The sequence below is a fragment of the Eubalaena glacialis genome, chromosome 12, assembly GCF_028564815.1.
Source record: "Eubalaena glacialis isolate mEubGla1 chromosome 12, mEubGla1.1.hap2.+ XY, whole genome shotgun sequence".
NCBI lineage: Eukaryota > Metazoa > Chordata > Mammalia > Artiodactyla > Balaenidae > Eubalaena > Eubalaena glacialis.
In genome coordinates, this window is record NC_083727.1 from 15,184,629 (window position 1) to 15,212,093 (window position 27,465).

The 27,465-nt window shown below is 42.0% G+C and overlaps 1 protein-coding gene across 1 annotated transcript in view; it reads right to left on the reverse strand.

Annotated features, from left to right (window-relative positions):
* Nucleotides 1-2,832, reverse strand: part of AKAP12 (A-kinase anchoring protein 12) — a 97,201-nt gene extending 94,369 nt beyond the window's left edge. The window contains exon 1 of the mRNA XM_061206776.1: nt 2,525-2,832. Coding sequence (XP_061062759.1) covers nt 2,525-2,692 — 168 coding nt within the window. The 5' untranslated portion in view covers nt 2,693-2,832. The remainder of the gene's footprint in view (nt 1-2,524) is intronic.
* Between the last annotated feature and the right edge of the window lie 24,633 nt (nt 2,833-27,465).

A 27,465-nucleotide genomic window follows, 5' to 3' on the forward strand; every position in this document is an offset into this window, starting at 1 on the left:
CAAATGTCCACAGACCCAATCAAAAAAGCTCAAGATGTAATTCATCACTAATCCAATGTATGAAGCGGTCTCATCTGAGCCACTTGCATTTATAATGCATTTGTTTATTTGAGATTAAAGGCAATTTGAAACTGCAACGGTAACAAGCCATTCTAAAGAAGCAGAAATCAGAGTCCCCAAATCTTAGTTTTTTGCTAGATATTCACCTGGTCTGTGAATAACCAGACTCACTTTGACTTAGTCACTATCTGATAAGTGACACAGATCATGATGATGAGAAAGTCAAAGAACAAGTAGATGGGCCAAGGTATTCCCCAACTTGACAGTCTCCAATCAAAATCAGGGAGCCAGCATCATCCTACCGGCCAGCCACACGCGTCACACATGGTGCAACACCTGTTATGAGCCAAACCAGATATGGTCCCTGCCCTTGTGGAGCATTCAGAACAGCCAGAAGAACACAAGTCACTAAACCCACAAATATGGAAACTGCTGGAAAGAAGGGTCCATGGTGCTATGGGAACCCAGAATGGCAGATGAGATTACTCAGAGGTCAAGAACTGGGGCTGAACAGGGCAAAGAGGGGAGGCAAAAGCTATGTGCTGAATCATTCTTAATTAGACCATCCTTTTGAAAAGACTTAGGTCTTCAAAACCTGAGTAATAAATTTTGCTAGTTGAAATGAAAAACTACACATTTTCTAAGGATACATGTAAGTTTATTGATTTGTCTCCAAATTGATAACTGGGCCGTATGCCAAAAAGTTCAATGATATTCTGGATGTCATTTAGGTAATTTTTTAAAGGAGGTCATCTGGCTGTTTCAAGATGGTGGTGACTAAGAAAAAGGGAGGATAAGGTTATGGAAGAAAGATAAAGAGAACAGAAAGGAAGGAATATTTTAAATGAACACACTGAAGTTATTGAGAAGGGAATAAGTACCATATCTCAGTGTGAACTGTTGATAAGACCTGAAGGACTGGTAAAAGCCAAGGAAAAAAATGTTCCCCAACTGCAAGCTTTTAGCAACTACACCTTAAAATTACTTTCATTATTACTGGACTCTAAGTACTGGTTATACAGCCATTTTGACAGTAGTTGGCATCAAAAAGTGATGTACAGTAAATATTAAAACCTAACTGAGATCTCAAAAGGATATAGTACATTTCTTAGGCATCTCTTAGAAAATCTAGACATTCCAGGCACAGTTGGTACTTGTGAGCATCTACAGCTCTAGGGATCGTGGGTTTTACAAGTAGTTATGTTAACGACTAGAGGTAATCTAGTTAAGAGCAGTCTCTCAGTCCAAACTAAACTAGGACAGCTAAAGGGTCAAGGCGATTAGGTCATATAATTCTGTGATTTTTACCTAGATTTCAGGGTTGTTGTTTTTTTCCCCCTCACTGTAAACATCTATACTTCCTGAGATAACTCCTAAAGGTCCTCATGTACTCTGTATGTCCTCAAATTTGACACAAGGGGTTTTCTTTTTTTCCTTTTAAGTATTAAATATGGTTATCCACATCTTCTATAAAAATATCACAAAAAGGGTTGGGTGAGGCCTGGCTAATGAACATACATGCTGGAAAATAGATATAAAAGACAACGATCTGAACAAGTCACAATCTTGGCGACTGTAGTCGCCAAGAATAAATATTTCAGCTTTGAAGACTAAGACTATAAAATGCAAAATGTCTAGGAGGTTCAGCACTGCCTCCAGAGACCAGAGTAGAGGGAATGCTGGCTTACGCCTCTGACCGCATCCTTTGAGAACTTCTAACTACTTCTCCAGTATTTGTTTATCCAACTGAGTGCAATGAACTGAGCGAAAAGGAGGACGCCGCCGTGTTTGCGAAACCTGTCATTCCTTTTGGAAATGCAGCGTCGGCTCAGATTTTCTCTGGCTCCGAGCGAGCTACACCCCAGGCTTTCTCTGCATCAGGAAGGCGGTGTCTGCTCGAGCCGCTGCCGCAGGAGGACTGGGTACCAAACCCGGGTCGCTCCAGACACAGCTGGTATCACGGACAGTGCGCTGCGGGGAACCCACGGGTGGAGGGCTCGCCAGGCTGCAACACGCGTCAGGGCCCAACAGCGGACTTTCCGCTGGGGGAGGTAGGAGGGCGGGGGCTCGACACGCTCGGCTCGGGGGTCAGTCCTCCGCGGACTCCCCCAAGCAGCTCGCCGGTATCGGGCTGGGTCGCTCCCACCGGAAGAGCGTGGAGAAAGGCTCAGTTAGCGGCGGGCAGCCGGCGGATTTTATTACTGCGGATGGCGCAGTCGCCACCCCTGGAGACCCACTACAAAGATGCAAGCCCCCCGCCGCGCTCGCCGCTGCTGTGGTCCCGCCCCGGCGCTAAAGACCCTGAAAAACCTAGAAAGAGGGATTTATGCTCCCGAGTTTGCAGATGGGCTGGACCGGCCTGGAAGTTATCGCAGGCGGAGATCAAGGGACGCCCCCCAACACACACACACACACACACCCCACCCTCCGCCTCCCCGGGGCAGGTGGCCCGGCGCGCCGGTACCTTGGTGGTGGGGTCCGCAGCGGCGATGGTCGCGTCCGCCGACGATCCGGGCGCCGCCTCCGCCGCAGAGCCTCCGCCGCTGGGCTCGGGCTCGGGCTCGGCCGGCGTCGCGCTCCCCGCCTCCGGCTGCTCCGGGCTCCTCTGTTCGGTGGAGCTCCCGGCGCCCATGGCTTGTCTGCGGTTCTCCCGCGCCCAGCAGCCGGGTTACGCCTTCCCCAAATAGCAGGGACGCGGAGAAGAGCCAGGAGCTGTGCGCCCGCGAGGTCCCAGGAGCGCCTTCCTCTCCCGTCGTCCTCCTCCGAACCCGCCCAGACAGCGAATGAAGGAGACGCGCTCGCTGCAAACTCCTTAAAAGAAAGAAAAAAAAAAAAAGCCACCTCTTTGCCTCCTCCTCCTCCCCCTTGTTTTCCCCTCGCTTCATCACATGAGCACAGCCCCAGACACGCCTTGCAGCAGCATCTCCTGCTAGGCTGCTAGGACCCGAGGAGCGGCCAGAGCCTCGAGCCAAGGGCCAGGCGAGCAGCCCACCCCGACCCCCAGGACGCCTCCCGTTCCTGTACGGGGACAGGAGCTGGGGGACCAACACCCAGGGCTGCCTCCCCGAAGGGGAGGGGAGGGCGAGAAAGAGGGGAGGGCATAAAGCCCCCCGAGGAGATCGGATTCCCTGGGGGTTTATTAAATGATTGATGACCCGAGGCAGGACTTCTGCTGCAGCCCACTTTCAGCTGGCCCAGAAGCGAACCCAGATCCCCGTTTGCTTGCCTTCAGAGTGTTTGCTTCCTCCCCATTAGCAGGAGGAAGGCAAGCGCTCCTGGGCTCCTCCGGAGTCTGACCATATTAGGACACCTCACGTGGCAGGAGCTGGGAACCAAGAGGTTAATGCAGTCAGACCACGGATGAGGTGGCCCGGCGGCCCCACGCTCTCCTATCACCCGGAACAAGTGATATCAGGCGATGCCGTGGGCAACACCGACTGCCCTCCTTCCCCGGGGAATCTGGGGAATTGAGACTGTTACTGGAAATGTGCCTGTCCTTAAGGGCCTGATGCTGGCGGTCCAGGCCACCTCTCCCTCACGCCACCGCTGAAACAGGATGACATGAATCTGCTCGTTTGCTGTCAGTATTTCTCCATTGATAAGGGCTTTCAATAATAACTGCCTAAGTGGCTTGCATTCTGTCCCTTCATACTCTTCAATATAATACTTGTCATATGAACATAGCAGGCAGTCAATATATATTTGAACTAAATTAAAATGTTAGCTGAATTATCTGGGACGTAAGCATGAAGGTAGTGGGGCTGAAAGATAAATTATCCCAGTTTCAACCGACAACTAGGCGCCTTAGTTTTCACAAACAGAAGCTCATTAAAAATGAAGAAACTTTTGGAATATTGCCACTAGATACCAGATAAATATCCCATACCCAGATTTAGGACAATCTAGTAGAGAATTGATGTAAACAATAGTTCAGCACCAGGATGTTTGTGCCTAATTAATTACATGTAGTAAAATGGCTCCTTGGGAACCATAGGTTAGTTATCCAGCATAAAATTTTTCTGAATTTATCATTTTTATTTGAAAGGAGTACAGAACGGCCACCTTCTCTGGAATCTATCTCTTAAGAAGCAGTATATTTGGAAAATGGTTGGTTTTCCGAAGTTTTAAGCATTTCACCCATTTTGACTTAAATATTTAGGAAACATTTGAGTACTTACTCAGTACCAGACATTGTGAATGCACTTTGTGTGTATAATCCCATTTCATCCTTACAGCAATACTGCGATGCTGGTCCTATTGTTCTCATTTTACCAATGGAGTGGGGGAAAGTAGGCCCGGAGAGGTTAAGTCAGGCCTTCAAGGCTTCAGAGCTGGTACATGGAAGACAGATTCCGCCCTGGCCAACCACTGGCCAACATTTCACTCCCCTTCTGTGGGAAGCTTGGAATGTGTTCTCTCTTCTTCTCAGGGATGTCAGTGAAAAGTGGCGTTTAGACCTCACCTGGAATGTTAAGAGCAAAAAACGCTGTTAAAACCTATTTGAGAATGACTAACCTCAGCACATATGAAAATGTACCATTAAGTAGTACAAATACTTGCAAAATTCCCCATTCTGTGAGATTATATTTATTCAGTTCTTGGGAAGTTCTTAAAGCTTTTCACATCACACTAGCCTTTCAATTTTCAGAAGAGATTGCAAGGTCAAAGATTTCAAGCTGGCAGTGTACACCCGCATTTTGAGGAAGACAGTGCCAATGTCTGATTAGATTAGCAATTGCTTGCTTTGTGTTTATTTTTCAGTGTGAAATGCTCAGATTCTTATTTTTTAATTGCAAAATCTTGCTTTAAGAAATGTGCATGTGGGCTTCCGTGGTGGCGCAGTGGTTAAGAATCTGCCTGCCAATGCAGGGGACACGGGTTCGAGCCCTGGTCCGGGAAGATCCCACGTGCCGCGGAGCAACTAAGCCCGTGCACCACAACTACTGAGCCTGAGCTCTAGAGCCCGCATGCCACAACTACTGAAGCCCGTGCACCTAGAGCCCTGCTCGGCAACAGGAGAAGCCACGGAAATGAGAAGCCCGCACACCGCAACAAAGAGTAGCCCCTGCTCACTGCAACTAGAGAAAGCCCGCACGCAGCAATGAAGACCCAATGCAGCCAAAAATAAAGTAAATTAAAAATAAATTAAAAAAAAAAAAGAAATGTGCATGTTCTAGCACTCCCTATTCTTCCTGAAACAGCACCATGATAAGGAGGTATTAAGGATAATGGGCTGCTTTGTAGATTCACACAAACACACACATTAAGTATCTTTGATTTTTAGACTGACCAAAGAATCCTTTCCATCTTACTCAGAGACTGTGGAATTACTCTTTGTTATTTTTTTTAAGATGCTTCATTCTTTTTTTAAAAAATTTCTTCATCAGATCATGCATTCAGCTTTGTTTTTTTTTTTTTTTAATTTTTATTGAAATATAGTTGATTTACAATGTTGTGATATGTTAGTTTCAGATGTACAGCAAAGTGATTCAGATATGTATATATATACCTTTTTAGATTCTTTTCCATTATAAGTTATTACAAGATTTTTAAAAAAATAAGTTCATTTATTTATTTTTGGCTGCGTTGGGTCTTCGTTGCTGTGTGCGGGCTCCTCATTGTGGTGGCTTCTCTTGTTGCGGAGCACGGGCTTCAGTAGTTGTTGCACGCGAGCTCAGTTGCTCCGTGGCACGTGGGATCTTCCCGGACCAGGGCTCGAACCCATGTCCCCTGCATTGGCAGGCGAATTCTTAACCACTGTACCACCAGGGAAGCCCAACCAAGGTTTTCTTTTCCAGAGTTTTGGAGACACCTTCAGAATTGCTTGCATCAATGTCAGCGACGGAGAGGAAGGCAGCTGTTCTCTGTTTTCCACTACTCAGTCCAAGGCTGTCAGTTACCCCGATTTCTCACCAGCAGCCCTTTCTCCTCCAAACAGCAGGACGCAGGTGTCCCCGCACATCTTCTCCCATGGGGCAGTTGGTGGTAGAGTCATCTCCCTGAGAGAGTTAATGCTCTCATAAAAACAGTTTGGCATTTCTCAAAAACAAATACACGTTGCCCATATAGCAGGCTGAACTTGTATGTCTAATGCTTACTTCTCCAGAAAGGCAGGTCACATGAGATTTGCCAATAAAATTTAGAGTCATAGCTGGGCATCTTGTGCATACAAAGCATTTTCAAATATGTTTGAAAATAATTCACAGATGTTAATACAACCCCTTGAAAGCACAATAATAACTATAGTGATTAAAACAGAATTTAAAACCAACACTCTATCCCCCGGATTCATTCTCTCGATACAAAGCCTTCAGACAATTTCACTTAAAACTGGCAACTCTTCACCCTTGAAACTACCACTTATCACTTGTTTTCCCTAAATAAAAAGTCTACTTTTTTTCTGAAGCAATTACTTACATAAAGTTATCTAAGAGCCCAACTCTTACTCTCCTCTCCTGTATTTGCTGATTATTAACTAGAACACTAGAAAAATTAACAACTTTATTCAATTCATGAGTAGCTAATAATCCAATATTTGTATAGAAACTACAGAAAAAGTTCAACATACAGATTAAGTTCAAAGGTCAACTTCCTGTAAATATACATTATGTATATAGGCAAATGTTATTCTTCTAACTTTTAAGGAATGTATTGTTTTGGGTTTAAGTATAAAGCCTGCTATTCATATATCTGTTTCATTTACCAAGATTTAAAATTGGCTCCTGACTCAAATCTAAGATTACTCTAAAGTAACAAAGCAAGGGAACCATGAGTTGAGAGTTGCGGAGGTGGGGTGTTGGAAAGGGACAGTTAATTCTTTAATTCGTGTCATTTACATATACATATACCTTTGTTCCCCCTCCAGCCACTGTGGAAGTCTTTCTAGAAGCAATTATTTACAGAGAACTGATTTAACATAGCTCCCACCACTTTGTTCAAAATGTGTCTAAATGTAAACAAATAAACAAATAAATGAATACTATTGAAATGTAGTCCCCAGTAAGCCCATATAGCTTTGGCTTCTCATTTTTCTAGAGTTGGGCTGCTCTCCACCTATTATGGAGTGACTAGAACGCAGATACAGTAAATGATTTGCCCAATATGGAGAGAGAGTTTCTCAGGATACATACATGGAGGGTGCCTGAAGGTATCTGGAAGGTTTCTGCACTCCAGGGCAGATCAAGTTACCATAATCCAACAACTTCAAATCCCTTCACAAATTCTTCAAAGGGTCCTGTAAATATCCAACATTAAAAAAATATATTTTGACTTATTAATTCAACAAACTTTTATTGAGTTAAGTGCCAGGAAAAATGCTTGGGGCTTTTCAAAGCTGGAAACTGGTTTCGTAAGTCAACATTGCTTACTGGAAAAAAGACATTATAGAGACATACATTTTAAATTATTGAGAGATTTTTATGTTCCTCTATTAACTTGAATACCTTTATGAATTTTTAATCTTAGATCTGTTATATGTTGTCTCTGACATTAAAAAATACTTCAATTATTTTTTGCGTGTGATTAAGAACCCAATGAAAAGACCAATGCTTGATCTAAAGAATTACTAAAATTGTATAGAAGAGAGGTTGACTATTTTATCCCATGTTATAGAGCTCCCATCCAAATCTCAGAGGTTGTCCTGAGATTCTGTATTTGAATTGATCTCAGTTGTATTGGGATTGATCTCAATTCTATCAGCTGCTTTTTGTTTGTTTGTTTGTTTGTTTTTTAATGACTTCTGTCACTCCTACAATTGCAGTATTTATAGGAGAGGTAGTAGAGTCAATGGTAGAGTCAATGGTCAAAGGTAGCTAAATACTATCTTTGAAAAGTGAAACAATCACTTGATATATTGTTTTGAATGTTATGATGCTCTTTGGCAATTCTATGGAAGAAATTATGAGTAAAATATTTGAATTTTCCTTTCTGTTGGAGAATTTGAAACACTGATTATTTCAGAGTGTGAAATAATGGGGTGTCTTCCTGAGTAAAAATGATGGGTTAGTGAAAATAATATCCAGTAAGTGACTGCAATATCCAGGATTTCAAGCAAAACTTTACAGAACAAATTCCATGATTGGAAGTTGCCAACAGTCCCTTATTGTTTTGACAGCTTTATGGAGGTATAATTGCCATAGAAGGAACTGCACACATTTAAAGTGTACAGTATGATGGGTTTTAGGACAAATGTATACATCCTTGAAATCGTCACCACAATCAAGTTAATGGGCATAAACATTCACCCAAAAATATCTCTGTGTGTCCTTGTAATTCAGCCCCTCCTGGTCCCCATCTTGCCTGCCCAGGCAGCCACTTACCTGCTTTCTGTCACTATAGAATAATTTGCATTTTCCACAATTTTATAGGAATTCATAGAAATGGAATAATCTACTATATGCTCTTCTTTGTCTGGCTTCTGTTACTCAGCATAATTATACTGAGATGCATTCATAATTATATTGTGTTGTTGCATTTAACAGTAGTTACAGGCAGATTTTTATTTTTAAAAAATTTTGAGGGGGGTACTTCCCTGGCAGTCCAGTGGTTAAGACTCCGCGCTTCCATTGCAGGGGGTGCGGGTTCCATCCCTGATCGGGGAACTAAGATCCCACATGCCATGCAGTGCAGGCAAAAAAAAAAAAAAATTTTTTTTTTGTTTATGACTTTCCTAAATATTTAATAGTGAATATGTATCAGTTTTTTCCCTTGTAATGCAAAGATTTAGGCATATGTTCATGATATATGCATACATATCTCCTCCCATTGAAATCTAGAGAATAAAAATTCAACTGGCATTTGAGTCTGAGTTAGAGGAATGCAATTCCATTCTGTATTTAATAAGTCTGTATTCACTTTATGTGTTTTTTCTGGTTCATATCCTTATTCTAGTCTGAGTAGTTGAAGGATTTAGAAAAAAAAAATTAACTTTATTATCTTTACACGATAGTCATCAGTTTGGCTGGTAGTGATGCATTTTTGGTCATAATTCCAAAACTACATATGATAGCAGTACTTTGTCAACTTAGGGGGAAGATATTATGGGAAGTATAGTCATATGCCTTAAATGTTGTTTTGTAGCAATGTAAAGTGACTTATTAAAGGGTATGTCTTACCTGCTTATATCCATGACCCAGATCAAGGTGTGTGAAAGTGTAAAAATTATGACAGTTGCAAACCAATACTGATTTCACACTTTCTGCTATTGATACTAATTTTTGCATTTATTTATGAGATTTCTAAAATAACACATAAAACTATATTTTCAATATCATCTCAATGTTGAAAGAATAAAAGCTGAATGTATATATATATATATATATATATATATATATATATGTTAATGTATGTGTATATGCCTAATAAAAAAAACTAGAATGTTACAATAATTCTTTCTGGATGATAGAATTTAAAATGATTTTTTTCCCCTTCATTAGGCTTGCCTGTTTTTTTCCCCAAATTTTCTTCATTGAATATGTGTTACTCTCGCCAACAGAATAAAAAGAATGTTAGAAATTTTAAAATTATCCAAGGAAGAGTGAAACTTGAAAGATATAAGTTCACATAGTATGTTATGACAACCCAGTACACTGTATTCACAGTATTGAGTGATAAATTATAGTAATATAAAGTTTCATAAAGAAATAAACAAAAGAAGAGAGCTTAACAATTGAGCAGTATTCTCAAACTTGGCTGCATACGGGAATAACCTGGGAGTTTTAACAAATACTAATACCTGCATCCTAACCCCAGAGATTCTGATTTAATTGGTCTAGGGTGCAGCATGGGTATTGGGACTGTAACAATCTCCCCAGGTGATGCTAATGTGTAGCCAGAGGTTGAGAACCACGGCTCTAGGGCCTTGAAATTGAACTGATTTTCTTGATGCCACCTGGCTTCCTGATGGGAATTAATAGTCAACTGTAATAAGCAAGGATGTGGGAGAAAAGCAATTTCCTTTTAGCACAGTTTTTAAATGATATTACAGGAGGGGAAGGTCTATGCTCTGGAATCATCATAATTACATATATTCAATCTAATCCTTCCAAGAAAGTCAATCCACCTGGAAGGGGTCCAACATAGGGTTTCATGGCATAATGAATTTTGTTTTACAGTGGGAATATCTTATAGTGAGACTGTATTTTTTAAAATCATGCCAAAGAAGATGGTTATTCCAGTATATAGTTACAGATAAATATAAAATTATCTATATTCAATTATATACTACTTATCATATTCCTAGGCAGAAAACCATTAGGTTATGAAATGTTGAATATTTGCTCTTAAATATAGAATTTAATCACTATAGAAAAATATTTGGTCAGCCAAAACCCACATGCCTTTAGTCATGAAAATAATCAGAGTGTGAACTGATAAACATCTTAACTAGGAATAAATTGAAGAAAGGCAGCTAAGTTCATCTAACATTTCTTTTGCATTCTTTTAAGTTGACTTGCTATATGCTTTTAAAATAAATGTAAAATAATTTTGTAACAATTTCAATAAACCCATACAAATATGAAAAACCGATTTTTTACAAAGGTCCAAAAGCAATTCAATGAAGGGAAAATACCCTTTTCAACAAATGATGCTGCAACAACTGGACATTCACAGGTAAAAATACTAACCTTGACCTAAAGCTCATATCTTATTAAAAAAAATTAACTCAAAATGGATCAGGGACTTAAATGTAAAACATAACACTGTAATACTTTTAGAAAAAAAAAAATAGGAGAAAATCTTAGGGACATAGGCCTCTGCAAAAAGCATGATCCATAAGAAGAAAAACTGATAAATTATGCTTCTTCAAAATTAAAAATTTTGCTCTGCATAAAACCCAGTTAGAGAATGAAAAGATAAGCTACAGATTGGGAAAATATTTGCAAACCACATATCCAATAAAGAACTAGTATATAGATATACAGATGTCACCAACTTATGATGGTTCGACTTACAATTTTTGGACTTTATGGTAGTGTGAAAGTGACATGCATTCAGTAGAAATTGTACTTCAAATTTTGAATTTTAATATTTTCCCAGGCTAGCAATAGGTAGTACCTGCCTCTCTTGTGATGCTGGGCAGTGGCAGGAAGCTGCACTGACTAGACTAGACTAAGCTATGATATTCTGTAGGTAAAGTGTATTAAATGCACTTTTGACTAATGATATTTTCAAGTTACCATGGGTTTATTGGGATGTAAGTTTATTGTGAGTTGAGGAAGACCTGTATAAGGAATTCTCAAAACCCAACACACAAAAAAACAAACAAGCCAATTAGAAAATGGGCAAAAGAATTGAAGAGACTTCACCAAAGAGGATATACAGATGGCAAATAAATACATTAAAAAGTGTGCAACTTGCGGGCTTCCCTGGTGGCGCAGTGGTTAAGAATCAGCCTGCCAGTGCAGGGGACACGGGTTGGAGCCCTGGTCCGTGAAGACCCCACATGCCTCGGAGCAACTAAGCCCGTGCACCACAACTACTGAGCCTGCGCTCTAGACCCTGCAAGACACAACTACTGAACCCACGTGCCACAACCACTGAAGCCTGCGTGCCTAGAGCCGGTGCTCTGCAACAAGAGAAGCCACCGCATTGAGAAGCCTGCGCACTGCGATGAGGAGTAGCCCCCGCTCTCCACAACTAGAGAAAGCCCGTGCGCAGCAATGAGGACCCAACACAGCCAAATAAAAAAAAAAAAAAAAAAAAAGAAACAGGCAACTACCACGTGGTGCAGCAACTGCACCTTGGACCTTTACACACTTACGTTAACACCAAAACCTGTACATGAGTGTTTATAGCAGCTTTATTTGTAATAGCCCCAAAGGAAAAACAACCCAGATATCCTTTAATACATTAAATGGTTAAATAAACTGTGGTATGTCTACACCATGAAACACTGCCCAACAGTATAAAGAAACAAACTCCCCATATGTGCAGCAATCTGGACAAATCTCCAGAGAATTATACTGAAAGAAAACCAGCAATCCCCAAAAGTTATATACTGTATGACTCCATTTATATAACGGTCTTGAAATGCAAAATTGTAGAAATGGAGAGGAGACTAGCGGTAGCCAAGGGTTAGGGAAGGGTGAGGGAGGAGAGAGTGGGTATGGCCATAAAACTGCAACAAGAGGGATGCTTGTGGGTTGGGAATGTTCTGTACTTTGACTGTATCAATGTCAATATCCCGAGTGATATAGACTACAGTTTTGCAACATGTTACCATGGGGGAAACTGGGTGAAAGGTATATGGGCTCTCTCCTGTACTATTTCTTACAACTGCTGTGTCTACAATTAACTTTAAAAAAAAAAAAAGAAAGATTTAATTTTTTTAAAAAAAGAACAATAAAATATATATTCTTGGATGGGCTAAAATAAAGGTCTAAGATACCTGTTTTTATTCAATTTACAGTCTCCTCAACTTTCCAGCATCCTTGAAATGCCCTTTAAAATGAAAACTAAGCCAAATTAGATGTCAACTCAGTGTTAGTAAGTCGGTATTTTGTTTTGCTTCTAAGCTTGTTAACTCTGAAACAATCAGACTTGATAAAATACAGAAACAATAGATTTCCTGACTCTGCCCTGCTGTGTAAATACACTCTTTTAACTCCTTAGCTTCATCTGCCAATGTAGTTGTGGACCCACCTATAATTATCCTGGCCAAAATCATTTCCAAATTCTCCTGCTTGTGAAGGGCCTCAAAGGAACCAGATCAAACAAGAAATGAAGCAAGGAACATCTTAGACTCAAGAACAGTTTCTGCGAAGGTCCCTCTCATTTCTGCTTCTCTCATCACCAGCATTTAGCATGGCTTTAGTTAGCAAAATACACATAGGAATCCAGCAATATTATATCAGCTATAAGATAAAGAAAGATAAAAAAGATCAGTTAAAGAAAGAATAGGACGGGGCACTTAGGGTTTTAAAATGCTAATTTCTAGGGTAAATTTAACTGGAACAAAATTGGATTTTATACGGTTTATATTTTCTGGATTTTAAAAAATGTACATCTTTCTTTGGCCTATATTTAATAACGACTATTATATATTTGCTTTTTAAATAAACATTTGCAACATGCAAGGCAATGCAGCAAAGCATTCCCCAAGATTAAGAAATTAATAACCGTTTATAATCATGGTTTTTAAAAACTCCAGTAATGGTAAAGCTCTCAGGCAGCACATAGCAGCCACCAATATTTGAAGCTGATATTTTAGCAGAGTAAGACTCCAACCCGGGCAGTGGAGCTAGACTTACCCCAGAAATGTCCACATGAGAGTTTTTACTTCCCACATTTCATTGTATTCAAGTAAAATGGTTTCTGGATAGTTTGGAGATTTGCAGAGAAAAATCCCATCTTAGCCTCTTTTCAAAATAATGCTATGCCTAACTTTGGTGGCCGAGAGAAGAGGTCAGAAGATTTTTAAAGATCTCAACAGTTTAAATAGCTCTTTTGCCAGTCTGGGGAGGAAGACACTGAACTTTCCCCATTCCTGGAAAGAAAATGCTCAGGACACTAATTTCCCGTTTGTCTCTGGCTCCCAGGTTTCTCTGATATCCGGGAGATGGGTTTGGTCTGAACAAATTAGCAACTGAGGTGAAGAATGGTTGCTTTTATTATTAGATAATCTTTCTCTTACTGATTTTTCTCAGCATAAGTTGCAAAAGCAGCTCCTTTTAAATGCATTATCGTCCAAAACTCAAAGCCAAGTGGCTAACTAAACAGGAGTCTCTTCCTTCCCACTCAAGCCACAGTCGGGATTCAGAAAAGTGTGTGGAGCTGGTAAAAACGTTTGGCCTTGACCCTCACTTGGGTTCTTCTTTCCTAAAACTGCAAAGTTCCAGTTTGTGTCTTGTCACTACATCTTTATAAATTTATTTGGTTCTGGTTCGTAATTTGCTGTGGAAACTGCTGTTCTGATTTGAAGTCCCTTATCTGTCCCCAGCTGACCCCACCACTTCCAGCTGCCCGCTCTTGGGTTCTCCTCCTGAATTCCTTTGCCAGCCCTGGGACTCCAAGGATGAGGGAGGGACTTTGCTGTGGTGGAAACTCATCTGGGACTCCCTCGCTCTTCCTGGGGCCTCTAGCGGCCTAAGCTAAGCGTCCTGGAACCCCTAGACTCCTGGAGAAGCAAGCGCAATGATGAGTCTCTTCGGAGGGGGTGGAGGTGGTGGGCTTAGAGAGGAGGAGGGGCCGATCTGGGGTAGGGCCCAAGGACAATGAAATGACACTCTTTTTTTTTTTTTTAAACATATGGAATTTATTGTTTTCTGGTTTTCCCTCCTGACATGATACCATTTATTTATTTATTTATTTTTAATTATTTTTTTAACATCTTTATTGGAGTATAATTGCTTTACAATGGTGTGTTAGTTTCTGCTTTATAACAAAGTGAATCAGTTATACATATACATATGTTCCAATATCTCTTCCCTCCTGAGTCTCCCTCCGTCCCACCCTCCCTATGCTACCCATCTAGGTGGTCACAAAGCACCGAGCTGATCTCCCTGTGCTATGCGGCTGCTTCCCACTAGCTATCTATTTTACATTTGGTAGTGTATATATGTCAGTGCTGCTCTCTCACTTCGTCCCAGCTTCCCCTTCCCCCTCCCCATATCCTCAAGTCCATTCTCTAGTAGGTCTGTGTCTTTATTCCCGCCTTGCCTCTAGGCTCTTCATGACCTTTTTTTTTTTTTTCTTAGATTCCATATATATGTGTTAGCATACGGTATTTGTTTTTCTCTTTCTGACTTACTTCACTCTGTATGACAGACTCTAGGTCCATCCACCTCACTACAAATAACTCAATTACTCATTCACACAGCTCCCCAAGGATGGGACCACATTTTATACCTTTTTATTTCCCCATGACCTAGCATCATCCTTGAGAGTGTAAGAGAATTGTTAACGAAGGGTAAACTGGATTGTGAGAGGAGGTTGAGAGGAATGGAGAGGAACTGTTCTTAAGTTAGTTTACTTGGATTTGAGTCTTGGTCAGCCACTTGGTAGCTGTGTGACTTCAGGCAAGTTATTTAACCTCTCTGTGCTTTGTTTTGCTCAACTCTACAATAAGAATAATATTAATGTCTGCCTTATAAGGTCATGAAGAGTAATTGTGAGGATACATATAAAGGGCTAAGAACAGTGCCTGGCACCTAGAAAATATTTCCAAAGCAGGATTTCTTATTTTCTGGGGCAGTGGTCTCCAGCCTTTTTGACTATATGCTCCATCAATTAAAAAAAAAAAAAAAAAAAAAGCATTTGGCTTCAATATATGTATACATTATTTATTTAAATATTCTTATCTATAATATATTCTTTCCATTAATTAACCCCTTGGAGCGCTAGTACTACAAGGTAAAATGTTATGTGAAGTTTTACCAGGATTGGACTGCATGCCTGGTAGAATATGGCAGAAGTGATGGTATCACTTCTGAGATTAGGATATGAGAGACCTCTGCTTCCACCTTGGATGCCCACTGGCTCCCACTCTCTTGTTCATTCTCTCATCTCTCACTTTGAGGAAAGCAGGCTGCCATCTTGTGAGCAGCCCAGTGGAGGGGCCCATGAAATGAGAGACTGAAGCCTTGTGCCAGCAGCCAGCTAAGAACTGATGATGCTAACCAGTTGCCAAGAGAGTGAGCTGGAAGTGGATTCTTCAGCTCCCTATGAGCTTGGCGATGATGACAACCCTGACCAACAGCCCGAAGGCAACCTCATGAGAGACCCCGAGCCAGAATCACACAGCTAAGCCATCTCCAGGTTCCCGAGACAGTGTGAAATCATAAATGTCTATTGCTTTAAGGTGTTAAAAAATGCTATGTGTTTAAAGGACAAATAAACTACTTTTTTTTTTTTTTTGCCACATCGTGCTTCATGTGGGATCTTAGTTCCCTAACCAGGGATGGAACCAGCGCCCCCTGCAGTGGAAGGCGAAGTCTTAACCACTGGACTGCCAGGGAAGTCCCCAAATAAACTACATGTGAATTGGCAAGCCCAAGAATTTTTAGATCCTTATAAAGGAAGAAGATGGTAGATTCTTATGATTTTTAGCCAATGTATATTCCTAGTGGTCACTTGACCTATCTGAGTTGAGGGTTTGGTATTTTTTGTGTCACAGTTTGGTGACAGCCGTACTCTGCAAGGCTGCCGCATCATTTAGTTTCCGAACAAGATCTAGATCAAGCTCTCAGAGGCAGATGTTCGACCAGGAAATGAGCTCATTAAATGGCAGGCAGAGCCACAGAACAATTTCACAACAAAGACGTTGCTACAGAGTGGACCTGTGCAATGACCACAGAGGCAGAGGCAGGATGGGCTGTGATAATCCCATGTGCAAATAAAAACCCAGGAGGTGCTCAGTTCAAACCAGTTTAAATAGGACTGTAGGTATAATGGCCTTTTTCTTATACCTGGGGGCTGTTTGAGAAGCTCCAAAATTTTACATGATGACACTAAAACAATACCTATTTTCAGACCTCATAGTGGAGGGGAAAATATATGTAAATTTAAATACCAAAGGGGTAAGATAGAGGTAGAGGATTAAGAGGTACAAACTACTACATATAAAATAAATAAGCTACAAAAAAGATACAGTGTACAACACAAGGAACATAGCCAATATTTTATAATACTTTTTAAATTAATTAATTTTTTATTAAAGTATGGTTGATTTACAATGTTGTGTTAGTTTCAGGTGTACAGCAAAGTGATTCAGTTATGCATACATATATATGTATTTTTTCCCTTATAGGTTATTACAAAATATTGAGTACAGTTCCCTGTGCTATACAGTAGGTCCTTGTTGGTTATCTATTTTATATATAGTAGTGTGTATATGTAATCCCAACCTCCTAATTGTGATAACTTTAAATGGAGTATAATCTATATAAAATATCGAATCACTATGTTGTAATATAATGTTGTAAATCAACTATATCTTAATTTAAAAATTAAAATAAATAAATAACCAATTTTAATGTGGAATAGGCTTAGCATCTGGAAGAGTTTCCCTGGAGGTGCAGGAGGTATCTGGAGTAGCAACCAGGAAAGGTAAAGAGCCCACTGTGGAAGGGGTGATATTGCCAAGGAGGCCAAGCACAAGTCGACCGTTTATCCCATATGGATGAAACTGCAAAGGATTATAAATGCAGCAACTAAAATCAATATTTGTAAAGGACACAATAGGTTGGCTTGAAGATGATTCAAGTAGGTCTCTCAGGTCTAGGTGGAAATTTGTAGGGTCCCATCTTTTCATTGAAAGGAGTGATTTTAAACATCTCTGGCTTTTAAATGTGAGATTTCTTTTTTCTTTCTCCCCCCCAACCCCGTGTGGCTTGGGGGATCTTAGTTCCTGACCAGGGATGGAACCCCTGCCCCCTGCAATGGAAGCGCGGAGTCCTAACCACCGGACTGCCAGGGAATTCTCTAAATGCGAGATTTCAATCATATTCAGTTCTAATTTAACAAAGACAATGATTCTAGGATATGACCTTTCTGGGCACTGTGATCTTTAATAACAGGTGGCCCACTTTTGGATTCTCATAGCAAAATTAAACAGTAAAACTCTTATGTGACACTGTTATTTTAATTTGTAGACATTGGGCCTTGTACTTTTGTTCCGTGTTGCGTCATTGCGTCCTCCACGGTAGATAGCTGTGATGAGGAGGCCGTGGTCCCTGCTGCCCTCCGTGCGCTGCTAGTGGACCCCCTGGTCCCCCATCTACCATAGGAGGTGTGTGTCTCTGTGTGTGTCCAGTACCATCTCCCCAGGTGGAGACTGTTAACATATTGCAAATGGATCAGAGTTTTCTAATTTCTTTTTCCCCCAAAACAGCATCTCCTGTCCTTCCTTGTCACCAAGATCCCATTAATTCTCCAACTTAGCTGTTTAGGCAACTTCTCCCAGTATCCTAGCAGATGGATGACAGAGGCCTCTATTTAAACACTGGGCTGCTGCCACTCTATGGGCTCCCCACATAGTACCCCTCCCCCGCCCCCAGCCTATCTGAATTCTCTTCCTCTGTTGAATTTTCTTTTATACAAGCGCTTAAATCTATTTGAGATTTAAAAATAAACAACCACTGAGCTTTGCTCAATGCCCTTAGAGACTGCTTTTCTTTCACAATCCAGTTTCTTGGAAGAACAGTCTCTACAGCACGTTGATCTTCACCTTACCCTCTTTCATTCCTCAACTCCCTGCCATCTGGCATCTGTCCCCACCATGGCAGTGGGCTGCTCTCTTGTCCTGCTCGCCTGCAGCAGAGAACAGGCCTCAGCCCCTATCTTTGTTCCCACTGTGCAATTTGACACTGTGGACCGCTCCTCTTGGGAAATTTCTTCAGCGGCCTCCCAGCTCTAACTTTTTCTCAGGCCACTGCATGCTGATCTCCTGCAGAGGTACTTTTGACCGTCTCTCTATGTGGCTGCTCCTCCAGCCCCGCCCCAGGCCCTCTCCTGTTCTTTTCTCACCTTGTCTCACACTCCGTCTCTGTCCTGAGTGGCTCAGCCCATCCACAGCTTTAGTAGCCACTTCATGTCCGAATGTGCCCCTCAGCCTAGGCCCTTTCTGTAACCAGGGCAGATTATCCAACTGTGTTTGGTACATCAACAAGTACAGGCAGACCTTGGAGATCTTGAAGGTTCGGTTCCAGATCACAGCGAAAAAGCGAATATCACAATAAAGCGAGTCACATGAATTTTTTGGCTTTCCAGTGCCTATAAAAGTTATGTTTATACTATACTCTCTATGGAGTGTGCAATAGCATTCTGTCTTTAAAAAAACAATGTACATACTTTAATTAAAAATACCTTGGGGGGCTTCCCTGGTGGCGCAGTGGTTGAGAATCTGCTGCTAATGCAGGGGACACGGGTTCGAGCCCTGGTCTGGGAAGATGCCACATGCCACGGGGCAGCTAGGCCCGTGAGCCACAACTACTGAGCCTGCGCGTCTGGAGCCTGTGCTCTGCAACAGGAGAGGCCATGATAGTGAGAGGCCCGCGCACCATGATGAAGAGTGGCCCCCGCTTGCCGCAACTAGAGAAAGCCCTTGCACAGAAACGAAGACCCAACACAGCCAAAATAAATAAATAAATAAATAAAAATAAATTAAAAAAAAAAAAAACAACAACCTTGGATCCAGTGGTTAAGACTCCGCACTTCCACTGCAGGGGGCATGGGTTCGATCCCTGGTCAGGGAACTAAGATCCTTCATGCTGTGTGGCACAGCCAAAAAATAAAAACAAAAACCAAAAATATCTTATTGCTAAAGATGCTAACCATCACCTGAGCAAGTCATAATCTTTTTGCAATAATAACATCTAAGATCACCATTCACAGATCACTGTAACAAATATGATAAAATGAAAATTTTGCAATATTTCGAGAATTACCAAAATGTGACACAGAGACACAAAGTAAGCAAATGCTGTTGGAAAAATAGCGCCGATAGACTTGCTGGACACAGGGTTGCCACAAACCTTCATTTTGTACAAAACGAAATCTCTGAGAAGTGCCGTGAAACAAGGTATGCCTGTAGTTCAAAATGATCTCACTTCCCTTTCCTAAAAACTTAGTCCTTCTCTTCTATTTCCTATCTTGCTAGTTCATCAAGCCAGAAAGCTGCAAGTCATGCAAAATTCTACCATCCTCTTCATCCCTTCACCCAGTAGCCAAACTTGACGACTTCTGTCTCTTGGAAGGTTTTGGTACTTGTTCCCCTCCGTCTGTTTCACTGTTGCAGACCCTTATCATTTAGGCCCTTACAATTCTATCTTGTTCTGTTGCCCTAATGTACATCTTCAGCACAGCCATGCATAGTTGGACATGTGTATGTTCGCGCAACTTTAATCCCCATTAGTTGATGTTTAAAAGTAGAATGTGGGTTACAGGGGCTGGGGGCGGGGGATGGGGAGTTCTTGTTTAGTGGACACAGAGTTTCAGTTTTTCAAGCCAAACTCTAACGTTCACATACCAACCCTTGAACTTGCTCTTGTCTTTCCAACCTTGATACTTCTGCACGTAGGTTTATTCTGCTGAAAAGGCTCTTGCTGCTGCTATGCTCTGGTTGCTTCAGAGAACAGAGCCAAATTTAGGAGGCACCAAGTCCTGGCCTAGGATGACAGCATCTGCGCCTGGAATTTTACCTTTTTCCACGATAATTTTGAGACAGGAAGGGGGGCAGGGCACAACCTTTAAAAGAATGACAGCCAGTGAGGACATGACACAAACTGGTTAGAAGCAACTAGGTCCAAGATGGCGGACGATCAACTTCCACTAGACCTTGAGCCTCAGTACATGGCACTCATTGTAATACATCAGCATGCTAAACGACACACTCACAGGCACCATGACAGCTCCGAGGCCAACCGTAAAAGGTCAAAAAGCGGGCGGTAGCCCAACTCCTGGAAATCCCCACCCCTTCCCCAAAATAGTTGGAATAATCCTCCCACTCATTAGCCTATTACCCACCCCTATAAAATTACCCACCCCTATAAAAACTGACAACCCTGTACCCTGGTGCTTCTCACCTTCTGAAATGGCCCACACTCTGTCTATGGAGTGTGTATCTCCCTGAATAAATCTTCTTTCACTTTACTATGGCTCTCTCTTGAATTCTTTCCTGCGAGAAGCCAAGGACCCACACTTAGCGGCTGTCCCAGGGACTCGCCTGAGACCTAGGATGTGACCATCCTCTTGCACCCCACTTTCTTTCTTGCAACAATTTCAGCAGCCATGAAATCACCCAGCTTGCATCAAGAAAAGGATGAAGGGCTTCCCTGGTGGCGCAGTGGTTAAGAATCCGCCTGCCAATGCAGGGGACACGGGTTCGAACCCTGGTCCGGGAAGATCCCACATGCCGCAGAGCAACTAAGCCTGTGCGCCACAACTACTGAGCCCGCGTGCCTAGAGCCCGTGCTCCGCAAAAGAGAAGCTACGACAATGAGAAGCCCGCGCACCCCAACAAAGAGTAGCCCCTGCTTGCCGCAACTGGAGAAAGCCTGCGCACAGCAACAAAGACCCAACACGGCCAAAAATTTTAAAAAACAAATAAATAAATTTATTAAAAAAAAAAAAAGGATGAAGTAGGCACAACAGGGAGAAACAGAAACCACTGCTCAGCCTTGGAGAGAGAGAGAGACCCGGGGGGAGAGAGGGAGCCGCCTTCATCCTTTAACTGGTCTGGTATTCTGGCTCCCTTTCCTCCTGAGAAGCAATTAAGCAGTCTGTTCTTGGGTCCTGAGAGAGAGTCTGAAAGCTTTTTTGTAACCAGCTGAGTCTTGACCAGGCGACCAGGTCTGCAGGATTACCCTTTCCTGGGGTGAAGACAGCCCACTCACACTAGAAGAACCGCCGTGGGGAGGGGGGTGACATTCTGTCCCTTCCAGAGCTGGGCAAAAGGATTTTGAAAGCACAAATAAATTGTTAATAATTTCTTCAAGAGGGGCATATATAACCTCAAAACGAAAGAAAAGTTAATAGCGTAAACTATAAGGATTGTTTGCCAGGGACACGTTAAGCTGGACCAACACACGAAAGCTAACGTTCATGTGGCATCTCTTTGGGTAAATTCTGGACAAGCATTTCATTCTAGAGTCTCCATTCACTTACCCTCCAACCTGAGGCTCTTCTTAGGAGCTTAGATAAAACTGGAAATGTGAGTAAGCAACATTTTGGGGTTTTAATTTAATAACAGCAGAAACATCAAGAATAGAATCTTGATGAAGTCAATACTAATACTCTTACAGGACTTGTGTTTGTAGCTGATTTCCAATGAGAAACCGAGGGACTTTTTGCTGTCCAGCTGCACATGAGAACAAGAGGTGTCTAATCTGATGAACATCCCCCAGCCGTGCCAAGTCAAGGCATCCTCACCTGATCCTCCAGAAACACCACCTGTGGCCTGCAAGCTGATTTGCCGGTGACACAGAGGCACCTAGCAGATGCCCTACTGGAGCGTAATCAGATTGCAGGGCTAGCTGGGCTCCTTGGGAAAGGAGCGTGGCGTGGGTACCAGGCAGGGGAAAAGTGCATTGAGAACCAGGGCAGGATGCAGAGAACGAGCAAAAAATAAACCTGACCTCAGTCTCAATTACAGGTAAGTGTCAGCCACCAGAGAGCAACTTAAAACAGAAGGCAAGCACCTCATCTGCCAACACCTGCAGGCTCTTCTGACCAAGCTCCCGCTGTGTCGCTATTCTTAGTCATGGTTTTTCCCAACCCAATCTGGAGTAGAGGTTCAAAGACTTCTCTACTTATACTAAACGGCTGTCCCTTCCCCTTTTATTTCTTGATTTTTACCTTTTGCTCTGTAGTCTTTATTAGTGTGTGTTCTGGACATAATAAAATATGGCTAATTCATGTAAGCAAAAGCTTGTGGGGAGCTAGCAAAGCATTGCCATTAATAAGATGACTAGCTGAGGGTAAATAGAGGTCAAAACTGGTTTTCTTTGTTTTAGAAAGTCCAAACTCCTTTTCTTACCGATTATCTTAGGTAGCTGTGAGGGTTTGCTTGTTTGTTTGTTTTTTAAGCCTCTTGAATTCAAACTGGGTAAAGCTTTTTTTTTTTTTTCCCCAAATGTATAGAATAACTGGTCCTCACATCTACTAATACGTACAAGGCCTCACTGCGTAGTTTCAATGACTGTAAATGCTCCCTTTAAATTTAGTGTAATTTCTTAATCAAAATGTTCGGAAACCAACAGGAATGTTTACCCGCAGGTAAATAAATTAACTATGGCTCCAACAACTTTGTGATTTTATTTCGGAAGGGATTCTTTCTTCCTTAGTAACACTGGCTGGGTTGTGTTGTTATAAAAGCAGCAATGTGAATTCGTGAGATGATTTGGGATCTTCCTGGGTTGGGAGTGTCTCACTAGTCAGTTGGAGGGCAGAGGGAGGAATTGCAGCGTGAGAGGGAGCGCCTGAGTGTTGGGGGCAGCATGTACCTATGAGTGGAGACTGTGGATGGAGAGAGAAGGAGGTGTCACACTGGGGCCCAGAACACAGCCTTCGCTGTCAGATAGACCCGGCTCTGCCACTATGTGACCTTGGAGGAACTGCTTCTTGTCTCTTAGTCTTCGTTTTCTGTTTTCTCATGTGTGAAGTGGGGATATAAAACCCAACTCACACAAGACTGCTAAAAGGATTCCATGAGATAAAAGATGCAAGGCCTTTAAGCCCAATAGATAAAGATTTGCTACTGTTACTGTTCCAATACCAGCTTCAATACTTACTGACTCTGGAAGGTTGGGCAAGGCTGAGGAAACTTGGTTCCTCACTTGTAAAATGCAGCTATTAATACCTGCTTCTGGGGTGACCGTGAGAATGAAAGGATAGAAGAGTGTACGCGCCGAGTGCCTGACACATAGCATATGGTCAACTTGGTCCTGGTGCCTCCTTTCCACCCCTGACCCCCTCGTGAACTCAGAATTAGATGGAATTCTGCCCACTATTTGTTTAGATTTATCTGGAATAGGTAGCCATTGTATTTGGAGCCCGATAGAAGGACTGGCCACGGAATAGTAGAAAACACCATTTTCAAATTCCCTTATAATGTGTTTTGGTCATATCCGTGAGGTTACAACATCATTCATTCATTCATTCATTCATTCATTCCTCAAACTGTAGCAGTCTACTACTCCCAGGCCTTGGGTTAAACACTGGAAATAGCATGCTAAGCAACAGCTTCTGCCCACTGCGAGTTTACAATCTGTGGGAAGACTGCAGAGGATTACAATTCAAATAGATGGAGATGGGCCTGGGATCCAACTGGCTTCTGAGGAAGGGCCGGGGAGGATGGGTCAGGGAAGGCGGGCTTGGGCAGGTTGCAGGCTGAATCCGGAAGGGTGATGGGGTGAAGGGTGAGTCAGTGACAGCCACATGGACACGAAGGGGAATAGACTATGAAAGGCATCCACAGAGGGACGAGCACGGACAGAGGCACGAGTGGATGAGAGAAAGCCTGTTGCATCCGGGAGCTTTGGGCAGATTGGCGGGACTGCAGCACACAGTGTACGCTCTGGGGGTGTTTGGGGGTAAGGACTGAATACGGTGTTAGAGGGGTGGCCCCAGAGGCAAGCCAGGGACAGATCGTAAAGGATCTTATAAAGGTTAGGATATTTTCAGATGGGCTTTAGGGAGTCATTGAAGAGTTTTTGTTTTGTGTTTTTTGCATCTGTAAGAATTATTAATGCATATATTCCATTCATTAATTGGGTAACAAATAGGATTTTCATTATAATTGTTTAATTTTATTTTTTCAAATTATCACATCCAAAATGGACCTTTTGGGGGGCATATAGTGTTATGAATTTGAATGCACGTGGAGTTTCTTGTAATCATCACCACAATCAAAATACAGAACGGTGCTATTACACACACCCCGAAATCCCTTCTGTTACCTCTTTGTAGTCATACCCTTCCCCCCCACCCCGACCACCTGCAACTATTGATCTGTTCTCCATCACTATAGTTTTGTCTTTTTGAGAATGCCATACAGATGGAATCTTATAGTATATAAACTTTTGAGACTGGCTTCTTTTATTCATCCCAATGTATTTGAGATTCCTCCAAGCTGTCCTACGTATCAGTACTTTTTCCTGTTTACCACGGGTAGTGTTCCGTTGTATGCACATAGAAGTTTGTTTATCCATCCCTCAGAGAAGGACATTTCACTGAAGAGTTTTTTAGCCGTCAGAAGAAGAGATGGGAAGAGGACTTGACCAGGGGGAGGGAACAATTTCAGGAAACTAAGACAGTGGCCATGAAGCCAGAATAAAAGGGGACAGGTAGATTTCTGGGAGGGAGAATGGACAGGGCATGAATGACTAATTGGATATGAGCTGGAGTGAGGAAGACAAGTCCCGGATGAAGCCCAGATTTCTGGTTTGGAAGATAATTGGGATTATAAACTAGAGAACTCAGAAAGAGGAGCATGATGCAAATCATGTCAGAGGCCCAGGTTTGACCTCACTATGAAAGTCCTTCATGGAAGGATGAAAATATGTGCACATGGCACATAGCAGAGGCTCAATAAAGGGCAGATAACTGGGAACCTCACGCGTCCCAGGCACTGGGCTAGTGCTACAGGCACAAAGGTGAAAATAACACAGTCACTGATGCTAAAGAGTCAGATCTGTAAGTGGGTCATTTTAATATAACTGTGACAAGTGCTAAACTGGAGATGTGTACTGGAGATTTCCAAAGTATGCAGGAAGGGCCCTGAGCTGAGCCTGGGCTATCAGGGATGGTTTCCTGGAGGAGGAAGTGGCTGAAAGCTTGATGCAAAATCTTTCCTTTGAGAAAAACACTCTCCTCCAGATGGAACCACTTACTTTGCAAATATCGATGGGGAGGGACGACAGTTTAACTCTTCGGCATCAGGAGCATGCTAGTCTGCAGTAGATAACCAGTTCATCTAAAGCAAAGGATGTGGGTAAAGTTTGAGTGGAGGTTGGGATGAAAACCTAGCATCTGGGAGTGGGGGTTGTTGAGTTACCTAATTTGGGGAAGCTGACTAAGCAACTAGAATCAATCAGGAGCTTTTAAAAATTCAGGTAACTGAGCCTTGCCACAGACCAAAATCATAGGCTCTCTGGGCATGAGGTATTAAAAAAAACAAACCAAAAAAACCCAGAAAATGACTCTGCAGATGATTCTTAATGTAAAGTTGGGTAAGACCCTAGAGTATCTGGATAGTTTGGTGGCACAGCCTGGGGATACTGAAAGTTACCCACCCTGATCTTTGCCACAGACACAGTCTAAATCTCCATCCTCACAAATGCCGGCCATTGGTCATGAGGAAACAGAGCGTGTGAACGATTCAGTCCAGCCCATCCTTATTCTTGAAAAACCAACTCCAAGAACAGGCTTCACTGACTAGGGGTTAGTTGTCCTTATTTATAGCCGAATAACCCTACGGCACCCAATAAAAAATCATAGGCAAGTTAAATGCATGAGTTTTATAAAACAGCAATAATAGCTATAATTTTTTGAGTTCTTACTACGTCTCAATTTTTGCATATGCATAAGAGTTTCTCATCTTTCTGACAACTTGGGGAGAGAATTGTGAAATAGGCCCATTATTACTCGTTCAAGTTTGTGCGTCTCCCAGGGGCTGAACCATCAGATTCCAAATCTCGTTCTTTCTGTTATAACAAATAAATGACCTTGAAAGATCTGTAATGAGGACAAGAGTAACCAGTCAAAAAAATGCTGCAGGAACCAGCAAGAAAAAGGAATATGGCAATTAAGTGCATAATCCATCGGGTAGAGGAGATAATGAAAACGAAACAAACGAAGGAAGAGCGGATGAATAGAATTTAGGACAAGCATCTGTTAACAAAAGAGACTGAAAAGTCTGAGGGAATCTTTTGTGAAAAATAATGAAATAGGCCCAGCATTTCCTGACCCATGTTTTATGTGTGTGCAAAGCTGGTGTTTATAGTTATTCCTGAACACTCCTTACCCTACCCCACTTCCCGGGTTTTCTGACCTCAGGAAAATAGGTCTAAAGAAACTGTTTCTGTTGTCTCCAGCTGTCCTAATTGTCCATCAAATCCAGCCTTTGTTTCTCTTGCATCCTCTCAGCCTCTGGGTGCAGCTTCCACTTGGTCTCGAATTGTCTTAGATGCTGAGGGCTGACAGCTGAATCCAAGTCCCAGAGACACAGACCTTGACCTTAATAACACATTGACCTACAAAACACATCAATTAATATACATAGGAAGAGATGGAAGACAGAGAAGGAAAAAAGCAGGCAAAGGATCATCAAAAGAGGAATAAAGGGACTAAGAGGCAAGCAAGCTGACCAAAGACATCTGGATTAATGACAACATGGCCAAGAGATGGCTTTAACACAGGCTGTGAAGCGTCATGGTAACGAGAGCTCACAGCTACTTTTTTTTTTTTTTTTCCAATCTAGGCCAAAATAAAAGAGTTAAATATAGTCTGGAATTTTGTTAGATATAAATAAAAACTTTTGAGGAGTAAGATGGGTTTTAATAAAGGAAAAGACTATACACAGAGCTATATAAATCACCCTTCTGGATAATTTTTGTTTGTTTGTTTTTATTGAAATATAGTTTATTTACAATGTTGTGTTCGTACAGCAAAGTGATTCAGATATGCGTGTGTGTATATTTTTAGATTTTAGATTCTTTTCCATCATAGGTTAGTACAAGATATTGAGTACAGTTCCCTTTGCTGTAAAGTAGGTCCTTTTCCCAGATAATATTGAGACATAATTATTATTCTCCAGCACAAGCTATATGCATGGCAGAATACTGGGCACTTCAAATACATTCATTGCTTCATTTAATCTTTTTAGGAACTCCCAAAATAAATATTATTACCCACATTTTATAGAAAAGTAAACTGAGGCTCAATGATGTTAAAGGGACTTCCCTGGGA